This window comes from Hippichthys cyanospilos, chromosome 2, assembly GCF_059441005.1.
Source record: "Hippichthys cyanospilos isolate Australia breed blue-spotted pipefish chromosome 2, RoL_Hcya_1.0, whole genome shotgun sequence".
Classification (NCBI taxonomy): Eukaryota; Metazoa; Chordata; class Actinopteri; order Syngnathiformes; family Syngnathidae; genus Hippichthys; species Hippichthys cyanospilos.
This window is the reverse complement of record NC_142370.1, coordinates 23,476,563-23,487,288: the sequence shown is the minus strand read 5'-3', so window position 1 is coordinate 23,487,288 and position 10,726 is coordinate 23,476,563. Positions and strand designations below refer to the sequence as shown.

Here is a 10,726-nt window from a genome sequence, read left to right as displayed (position 1 = left end):
GCTCTAGCGCCTCCGGGAGCAGGCAGATTACATATAGCCTGGTGACACAAGTTAGCAAATTGACTTTCATAATAGTTATTTTATTTATTCTATTCTAATTGGCTAAAAACCCCAACTTAAAACTACAACACTAGAAGGAGCGTAACCAAAGGGATATCATATGTCACAAAAAGAACAGAATATGGAGAATAATTTTATTAAAAACATGTAAAAATGTATGAAAAATATGTAAACTTATATGAAATTAAATTGACTTTCATTATAGTTATGATACTTATCATAGTATATCAAGATAACGATGTCAGGCTATGTCAGAGATTTATTCCCCCTGTGTTTATGATGTACATTATCATTAGAGGTCATTTGAGCAAATGTTTTTCAAAAAGTCAGTCATATGCATCAGCATAAAATCGATGTGTGTGAAAGTGTTCACCCACTGAGTCAAAGCCTCCCAAATAAGACCCATTAAAAACGTGTTCCGTGTTCATCAATTAGAGAGGAGTCTTTACAACAAATAGGATAAGCAGCTCTAGAAAACGGAAGGATGGATGGATGGAATTGAATTAAGGGTTGAGGGACGTTTGTGATGAATGGCGTCACCTGCTGGGCAAAAAATGTAAAAACAGCAGCAAAGGATAAGGCAACATATGAAGTGAGTTTGGGGGATTGAGGTTCCTTTACTTTTTTATGATCCTACCACGCTGATTGTCCGCCTTGCGTGTACTTTCCAAAGCCCTCTGCCGGTTTGGCCCCTTCATCTAGGACAGAGATTTCTAATTAGGTTTGGGGGTGGGTGTGATTGAAGCTGGCTGGAGACCATCATAAGAAATCATAGTAGCACGGGGAATTGAATGTGGCTGTAGAGCTCTTGATCTCTGATTGCTGGCCAACTCCTGCGGCCTTTGTTGTTCAATGGAGCACACCAACGTCAGCAGCAAAGTGTTGATATACATGGCAGAGACCAGCTGATTGATGACAAGCAATATGCTGTGAAGGAACTGGGGGTCTTGGATCTTGATCCGTTGCTGATATTGGGCTCTATTTGTGTAATCCTGCAGAGACATGAACTAGTGGTGTGCAGGTGTGAGACGCAATGTGCATCCGCTGTAGTTTTTTTTCTTTGTTTCAAACTCCTTATCCAAACCATATTGACATTTGCAGTGGTGCCTCCAAGCCTGCAAAATGTCTTGCTCTCCTTCATGATGCAATGCTAATATGTTGAACACATTTGACATGCTGGGGTTTTCCTGAAAAGTGATGATTTTGGAGATGTATGACAAATGAGATGTTTGATCAAAGAGGCCTTAAATTCACCAACTGCATCCACAACAGCGGCAACACCCCCGCTACTCTCTGGTTTTTTTTTCTTCTTCTTTTGTTCTGTTCTTTGCTCAGTTGAATTTGATACTCTCCCTAGAGCAAAACAAGGTTCACACTTTTTTTCTCGTCCGGAAAATAAAAAGGACATTTGTGACACCTGCGAGGGACCAATTTATTTCATTAACATTGAAAGGTCATCTTCCTTTTGCCTCCTGAAATCAACTATAATCTTTTTAGTTGTCATGACATTTTCCTTCAGGTACCAATTTTCTGTCCACTTCCGTACTGTAAATGGCGTAGTCGAAAAGAAGACTCGTTGCACCATGGCAAAGCAATTAACATCAAAGTAGCAATCCACTCGCTTCTTTAGTTGTCGTGACATTCTCTTAGCACCAAGGTGTTGCTCTCTTGTCCACTTCTGCTTTGTGAGTACTATCGTTAAAATGAGATGTCTGTGCAGCACAGTCATGTTCTTGGGGTCAAGGTAGCAATCTGCTTGCTTGTTTAGTTGTCGTGACATTCTGTTTGTACCACGTTAAAGAACTTAGCAGCACCAAGTTGACGAATTTCCACATTGTCCGAATGTCCTTTTTTGGCCACGCACTGACACTCTTACTCGTTTTTCTAAATTCTTTGATCGGTTTTGGCTAACAAGTGCAGTATGCTAGTTAACTTCGTGAGTAAACTTACATGCTGCACCAATAACACACTAGCACCCTGAGTGGAGGCATACTTTATGGCCAGGTTAACACTGCAGGGCTTTTCATGCTCTATTACCATTTTTTTGTGGAATCCGATTTTTTTTCCTGAGGTCGTTCACATTTGCAAATAAATTGCAGCCTGTATGGGATCTGTGTTTGGATGCTAAACGGCTCAAAAGTGTCCCACATGCACGCTGAGGACATCGTGGTGTCCCCTGGGGATGTTGAAATGGCTGTCAAAGCACGAGCACAACATTGTGATGTTTGTCACTTGTTTGGTAAGTGAAAAAAGGATGAATGTGACCTGGTCGTTCATAATGAAGTCAAAGGTCCAAAGATCTGATATGTATCAGATTAAGTGCCACATACCCAAGTGGCCTAGGTCGCGTTTGAAAAAAATGGGCCTGCGTTGTTCATAATGCCAAAAAAAGATCAGATGCGGGTCGGAAATATATAATGGCAGAAATATCAGAATTGGGCGTGAGCCTCGCCCAAGTGGGCGAAAGCTGCCGTTTCACTGTAATTTTTTTTTCGTAGCCGTCACGTGCTAGCTGTGAAATTGGCAACTATCTGGCGCTGAAGTGCGTGCTAGGTATCCAGGTATTTATTTTTGTGTCATTATGTTTGTTTACTTGTGCAGATACGAGCACTCTGTGATGGCAATGAACTCAACACAATTCATAAGGAACACATGTGTCTTCAGCAAAAAAACAAAAATCAAATGATGGCACCCAGCTCAGGTTTTCAGGCAAACCAAAGGAGATGCAACCATTCCATTTACAGACAACTAAACCTTAATCAAAGAAATCATTAAGTATTTTTTATATCAGATTAATCGATTGGAGATTTTGTTGACTTTTGTTGTTTTTGGACAAAACCAGTAAATGAATAAAAAAGCTAAAACTAAAAAATAAACAAAACCACACGTGTAGCTTGTGTTCATTTTTATTTTTATTTCTTAAACAAATATCCCATAACAAATTTAATTTCTTGTTTTCAATCTTTATTTTTAAAACAAAAATAAGTTAACTGTTATGGCAACCAATTTTTAAACTAACAACAAAATATGTGGAGTTTTCTGGAAAGGGCTCGAATTTTTATATTTATACTCACAAACACGCCTAAGAAATTTGAGTGTCCAATATCCAGTACATACCGTGCCAGTGAAAAAGCACACAGGTACAAGCGAGAAAATGCAAATTCCACACAGGTAGGCCAGAGCCGGATGCATCTCCACGCCTTCTGCACTGTGATGTGCACGTGCTCACTAGCTTGCATCACAAGTGTCATGATACACTTCTACTATTTAGCCCTATGCTATAATAATTGTGCACAAATGTCCCTAGCAGCCTATAATTGTTCCAAGTGCGACCCATAATCAAATGTAGCTCATAATTGTAGTTTGTGGATGGATAGAGTGCCACATTGTCCTAGGAGTGGTTGTGAGATTGACTGGTTGGTTGTCTCGGTGTGCCTTGCGATTGGCAGGGGACCGAGGGTGTACCCCGCCTACTGCCCGTTGACAGCAGGGATAGGAGCCGGCAAAAGGGTATAGAAAATGGATGGATGGATGGATGGATGGATGGATGGATGGATGGATGGATGAATGGACGGACGGATGGACGGACGGATGGACGGACGGATCGACGGACGGATAGAGTGTTTGCTGTTGCTGAAAAAAACACTAGATGGTGCTATTAGTACCACCTGAGAGAGAGAGAGCGAGAGAGCGAGAGAGACAGAGACAGAGAGAGAGAGAGAGAGAGAGAGAGCGAGCGCGATTTAAGGTCAGCGCGCCCTGGTTCGCTCAGTCACATCTGCATCCGGATCGGGTGGGTGGACTCTCGTGTCTCAGAGAGGATCCGGAGCTCCTCTGCTGTCATGAGATCGACCCTCTCCAGCAGAGGTACAGTACGTGACTGTTGCGGGCCCGAGCCGGGCAAATTGCGCTCAAATGTGTCAAAGTGACACTGCCGGAGAAAAGTGCTGATTAATTTGCGCAGCGTTCCGCGGTGTTGTCCACTTCACGTCTCAGCCTGTTCAGAGTCCAAACGTCCACCGCGCGTGCCCGCATTCCGCGAATTAAGTTGCCTCGCGGAATGTTTGGCTCGCTCGTGAGTCAGCGAGGGTAGCGTGCGGCGTGCACTCGCCGGGGTGCAGACTGACTGCTGCATGTGATCGCGGAGAGCTGCCGACCTAGAGAGCGTCCTCTTATGCAATAACTGGCCGTCGCCACCATCGGTCTGGCTGTTCCACCTCGTCGTATCTTGGAATACGTGCCGAGTCACATCTTTCTTTCTTTCTTTCTTTCTTTCTTTCTTTCTTTCTTTCTTTCTTTCTTTCTTTCTATCTATCTATCTATCTATCTATCTATCTATCTATCTATCTATCTATCTATCTATCTATCTATCTATCTATCTATCTATCTATCTATCTATCTATCTATCTATCTATCTATCTGAGGGGTGTATGAAAAGTTTGAAGAAGGGTGACTGGACATTGCAAAACAAAGTAACAAATTGAAAGACTTCTACATTGCATTAAACAAATTTAATCGCATTAAACAAATGTAGATTTCAGAAACCAAATGAACGAAAACGAAATCACATTTCAGAAAGCACATTTACAATTCAGAAAACAAAAGACAAAACGTATGTACATTTTAGAAACCAAATTCCAAAATGCTGATACATATTTACAATTAAAAAAAATACGAAAGCAAAATTACATTTAAGAAAATAAATGAACAAAACCCAAAACACATTTGCATTTCAGAAAATATATTTGCATTTCAGAAAACACATTAACAAAAGTAGAAACAAATCTACATTTCAGGAGAAAAATTACAAAAAGCTGTAACAGCTTTACAGTTCAGAAAAAAATGACCACAACTTGAAACAAATTTACAATTAAGAAAAGAAGCAACACAAAACCTCGCTCTCTCAGTTCTGCTTGGACTATGGCTATGACTGGTCTCTTCTTTTCAATCAGCAATATGGTCCATTCCCTTTTTAACTTGTCTTAATTGCATTTCTCTTCGCTTTTGCTAATGTGTTTTCTGAAATATAAATATGTTTCAGCTTTTGTCAATTTGTTTTTTCCTAATGTAAATTTGTTTCAAATGTTGTCACCGCGTTTTCTGAAATGCAAATGTCTTTCCGGAAATGTAAATATGGTTCAAGTTTTGGTCATTTGTTTTCTGAAATGTAAAATTGTTTCCGCTTTGTGTAATTTGTTTTCTGGAAAGTTAACTTGGTTTGACGTTTGTTAATGTGCTTTATGTTTTGTTTTTTGTTTTGTTTTTTGTTTTTTTGTGAAATGTAAATGTGCGCCGACCTATGTTTGTTTTCTTAAACGTAAATGTTTCATCACGTTTGAGTCATTTGTTTACAGCAATTTAATTTGGTTTCGGCTTTTTGTTCATGTGTTTTCTGAAGTGTAAATTTGTTTTCCGAAATATGACTGTGGTTCTGCTTTTATTCATTTGTTACATTCAATGTAAAAGGGTTTCTAAGTTTTTTTATTTTGTTGAAACATTGATACACGGCCCCCAGCAAAAAAGTTATTTGGGATTGGGATAAAAGTGCTTCGGGGCCATTCCAGCAAGTGTTCAGCCCTCGGTGGGAACATGTTGAAAATCAAATGTTCTAAAAAAAAAAAAAAAAATCTGTCGTCCCTTTTAGTTTTTCTGACGCTTAAAACATGTCATGAATTCTCTCCGTCGCTCTCTCTTTCTGTGTCTCTCTCTTTGTATATATACATGCGTATATATTACTTAAGCAAGTTTTGGGATTGACGTTCTGTTTTTGTGCTCCTTTAGGTTCCTATCATGCTGCTGGTTGTCTGCCTCAAGTGCACCTTCTAAGTTCCGCAGCCGGATTGGCCCCTTCGTCTAGAACAGAGATTTCTCATTAGGTGTGGAGGTGAGTGTTATTGAAGCTAGCGTGAGTGCATCATAAGAGATTGTGGAAGCATATGAAGATGAATGTGGCTGGAGAGCTATTGATCTCTGATTGGTGCCCACTCCAGTGGCCTTTGTTGTCAGATGGAGCTTACCAATGTCAGCAGCAAATTCTTGTGATACATGGCAGAGAGTACTTGAGTGGTGAGAAGCAATATGCTGCTGATATTGTGTATTTTTCTTTTCTTATCAGGCGATATGAAGGCCTACTTGTGGTGTCCTGAGCTCGGACGCTAACGTTTTGGCAGACTGCAGAAACCTCACAGGGTGAACCTGCCGACATGAATTAGCCCAAAGAGCCAAATATTACATCCAACGGACCACGCAGGTAAGTGAAACTCTGCATCTGCTGTAGATATTCCCATTTTTCTTTTTGTCGAAAACTCTTTATCAAAATCATATTGACATATGGAGAGGTGCCTCCCAGTCTATAAAACTATATCGCTCTCCTTCACGATCCAATGCTAACGACAGGACAACACTTACATTTTCGCGGTCTCGGGAAGAGTGGGATGGTTTCGGAGATGTGAAGATTGCCATCGACCCAAATGTATGAAAAGAATGGGATTTTCAAGATGGAAAAATACATTCAAGTAGAATACGTTGGGAAAAAAGTGTAATAGGAGATGGGTAGCCCCCCCCCCCCCCCCTTTCCCTTTCTCTGCCCAACTGAAATAGAGGCTCCAATCAACCATTCCAGTCACACAGGATTTCACACACAAAAAACACAAGATTCTGCCTGAAAGTGCTCTTAAGCTATTGACAAATGAGCAAAAACAGAAAGAAGCAACTTCCAATATAAAACCCTGTTATCGAAAAAAAAAATAGCTACGTGAGCCAATAAAAGCTCAATAGGGACAGCTTTTGTAAAAATGTGCCTTGATTGCCCTGTCTTCAGGATGTCTTGCGCCAGAGGTCTCGTCGTGGGCAGATATGACGAGCGAAAGACGGCGCATGGAGGGCGCAACGGCAAAAAGAACGGCAGGTCCTTGATGTGCCCTTCCCGCTACAGGAGCTGCCTCAGGTACCCCGAGGACCCGGAGGCGGCGAATACGACCCCCCAGCATTACCGCACTCAAGCAGGTACGAGCGGAGGAAACCTGGGACTTCACGGCGGATGGCAAGAGGACAACCGTGGGAAAAGAATGGGTGAAGGTGTTGATCCGGGTGGGAAGGCTGTGGACTTGGGTATTGAAGATGGGGAAACAAAGGAGAGCACGGACGATGATTTTGGCGAGTCCAACGAGGGCTGGTTCAAGACCATGACTGCCGCCGACTCCTGGATGCACGCGCTGTGCATTTTTCGCTCTAAGAAGTTCCAGTCAGATAAACTGGAACGTCTGTACCAGCACTACTTCTTTCAACTCAACCAGAAATCTCTCACCGTGCTGATGAGGGTCCTGGTGGTAGTGTGCGGGGTCATGCTGACCTTCCACTGCATTCACCGGGCCCCGGACATAGGCTACGTCTCCGTTCTCTGCATTGCCGTAGCGTTCTTCGTGGCCGTGATGGTGGTGTGCAACCGCAACTGCTTCCACCAGGACTACATGTGGATTGTGACCTACCTAGTTATCGGGGTGCTGATCGTGGTGCAGTTGTATGGGCTGCTGACGGTGAACCCCCGCAGTGCCTCGGAGGGCGTCTGGTGGACCATCTTCTTCATCTACATCATCTACACGCTGCTGCCTGTCCGAATGACAGCCGCCGTGCTTAGCGGCGTCACGCTGTCTATCGTTCACACACTGACGGCTTGGCAACGCAACCGGGAGGACGAGTTCATCTCGGAACTGGTAAGTTGGAGCTGGTATTGCACTTTCCCCTCCGAGTTATGACGTGACATCCGTCACTGCTAAGTTTCACGATTCGTATGGTGAATTTGCATGTTTTCTCCTTGCTCCAACTTTCAGCTTCATCAAAGACTTTTACATTAGTTTGAATGTGAACATCGGCCGTTGTTTAGCTCTACGTGCGCTGCAATATTGTACGAACCGGTCCAGTTCGGGTTGTATCAATTGCACAAAGTCAGCTGGGATCAGATCCAGCTCACTCGTGACTTGTGAGGATAAGGCTTAGAGAAATCAAGGTTTGAGGTTGACTTTTTGAGCGATAGGCCTGACAGTACAAATTTGATGAACCGATTTATATTGGTCCTGCCGGAACAAGAGCTTGCCCTGATTTGAAACGATACATATCAGAATTCACAGTAAAGTATTTATTTATAAAGGGACGGATGGATATCGGAGAGTCGCTACTTTTCACAATGTTTAACCCTCTTGTTGTGTTGCAGGTCAACTTGGCCTATTTTAAAGTTAACTAAAAAAAAAAAAAGGGTTACCGCTACAATGTAACGTGGTCAGTGTGTAGAGCTAAAAATAAAAAGGTAGCTTTACTGTTCCTTCAAAATTGAGCTGACGTTCTTTCCAGGTGAATTTGGGCAAGAGATGTACAGGGTTCCCTCATTGTTCATGGGAACCAGAAAAGCCCTGGATAATTGAATACTGCCAGGTAGGATTTGCCCCCTCTGATCTCGTATGAAGTGAAGTGTATTCCATCTTAATAACGACTGGCAAAATATGTGGAAGGACTGTCCGTATTTTACAACACAGTTGTACATCATTTGAAACTTGGGTTGCATGAATCATTTTGGATTCAGGTCCTGTCCTTGAGACTTGAAAAGTGTTGTAACTCATCAAAGCAATTTATGTGTGAATTAAATACTGATGTGCTGACACTGAATTGAAGATTTACGGATTTAAATCAATTGAAATGATGCTGAAATGCATAATATGAGATGAAGTTAGAAAAGCGTTTTTTTTTTTTTTTTTGGAAAAGATCAAGAAAAGTGAAATGCGGACGAAGAGAAATGATTTATTTGTGCTACGAAAATGTGGGAAGTTTTAGCGAATCGTGACAAAAAGATGTTTTGAACGAACTGAACATTTTGAAACCTGAATCCGTTGAATCTTTCAGGGCATGTGGAAGGGTGAAATAAACATCTAAAGCATTGTTTTCAATTAGGGAAGTCTATTGTGAAAAGTGTTGAATTTTGGGAACAGAAATTGATTGAAGTCAGTTGCCAAAGGGTCCTGAACACAGGAAGGATGGAACGTTTCTGTTTCAAATTCTCTTTGGTTTTGTTTGTTTGTGTGTCTCGGAAATGTGTGAAAGTGAGCAAAGCATTTTTGGAATGTGGAAAATATTTGCTTCTTAGCATGTCCTGAATTTTGTTTCTAAGTGCGCGGTGTTTGAGAAATTGAGCTGGGAGTGCAATGTCAAAAAACCTGTATGTATGTCTTTTTTCAGCGACACAGTTGCTCGTGGCATGTGTGACCACGAGACAGTAGTCAGGCCACCACCACGGCCCACCATCATCACCAAACAATGGAGCACAATGTTGTTACTGTACTCATGTGGAGACGCCCTACTTTCCCGCCCCATCAATTTAGGGCAAACGTGACTAGCTCTATATCAAAAGAGCTTTGATATGTCAAACATACGGTTCTGAAGCTCTCATCCGCTACTCCAACTAGATTTTTAGCTGTTTATTTACTGTATGTCCAACTATACTGTACCTGTTACCTATACAGTACATTGGTAGATGAAGATCAAGATAACATTCCAAAAATACAAGCAGGCTAAATGAAAAAAAAAGTGATTTAGGAAGAGCACCTATGAAGACTTAAATGAAGCAACATTTTGAGCAGCTATCAGCTGTTTCACTTCATTTGCTTCTAAGTCTGGTAACAATTAATACTCTTGCGGGGTCTTGAAGTCTCATAGGAAACTAAACTGTCTTGAATATATTGAGCTCTGAGACCTTTCAGCTCTTAGTGACCAAATACTAAGATTTCAACTTCTACTTTTTGACCCACATGTAGACATTTGAAGGCTGCTGCGCTATGCTACAGTTCCCAGGTACTTTGTCGCGAGCACCCAGACCAGTAACAGATGTGTGATTTTTTTTTTTTTTTTTTTTTTCCCCAGACCTGTAAAAACAATCCATACTTCCCAGTTATGTGAAATGGCTATTTTGAGTCCGATTTGACAGTGATGCAACCATTTGCCCCTGATGTTGAGCTTTGTGAAAGGTGGTTAGAATTGAACGAGCTTTGTGATGGCATATAATGCCTACGGAGCATGATTGCTCTCATTGCGAAGCTATTTTGTGATCACGTAGCTTGTTGCCATTCAGTCCACAGTCGCCAGCGTAGCTATTGTTGTCAATTGAAACAGGACTGAACTTGCAGGGACGCTGAGGCCCATCCACCCAATCGCAGGGAAAAATAGATGATTTCTTCTTATTCTTGTGGTTGCTCTAATAGAAACACCGAGCAACATTCAGTTATTCTGCAGCCGTCACCGAACAGTCCACATCCTCCAAATTCTGGACTTCAATCAGAATTCCACATTTTCTCCCTGTCCCTTGGCAAAAAGGATTTCATTCAAGTATACTGTGAGTATACCTTTTTTATTTTAAAATGGAGACAATATACTTTAAGATTACTAATGAGTTTTAGTCCTAAACTCAGAAGACATAACCTATCCTTTCTACTTTTTACTTTCTACTTTTTTTTCGACACAAAATGCTAATGGTTAGCCCGGTCTTCCTTGGTTCAATTACTTCAAACGGAAACGGTACGTATTCATGCTGTATTTTTTTAAATGAGAAGTACGGTACACAACTTGTAAAATAGTAGTCCTTAAATGAGTGTACTTGTAAAAACTATTTTTAATTCAATTCAGT

At 41.5% G+C, this 10,726-nt stretch overlaps 1 protein-coding gene across 3 annotated transcripts in view; it reads left to right on the top strand.

Moving 5' to 3' along the window:
- The first annotated feature begins 3,831 nt into the window (after nucleotides 1–3,831).
- The window catches only part of LOC148427895 (adenylate cyclase type 6-like), a 44,898-nt gene continuing 38,003 nt past the window's right edge, over nucleotides 3,832–10,726 (top strand). For all 3 annotated transcript variants that reach the window (XM_088408650.1, XM_088408651.1, XM_088408649.1), the window contains exons 1-4: nucleotides 3,832–3,927; nucleotides 5,842–5,944; nucleotides 6,176–6,310; nucleotides 6,881–7,772. In XM_088408650.1, coding sequence (XP_088264776.1) covers nucleotides 6,882–7,772 — 891 coding nt within the window. In that variant the 5' untranslated portion in view covers nucleotides 3,832–3,927; nucleotides 5,842–5,944; nucleotides 6,176–6,310; nucleotide 6,881. The remainder of the gene's footprint in view (nucleotides 3,928–5,841; nucleotides 5,945–6,175; nucleotides 6,311–6,880; nucleotides 7,773–10,726) is intronic.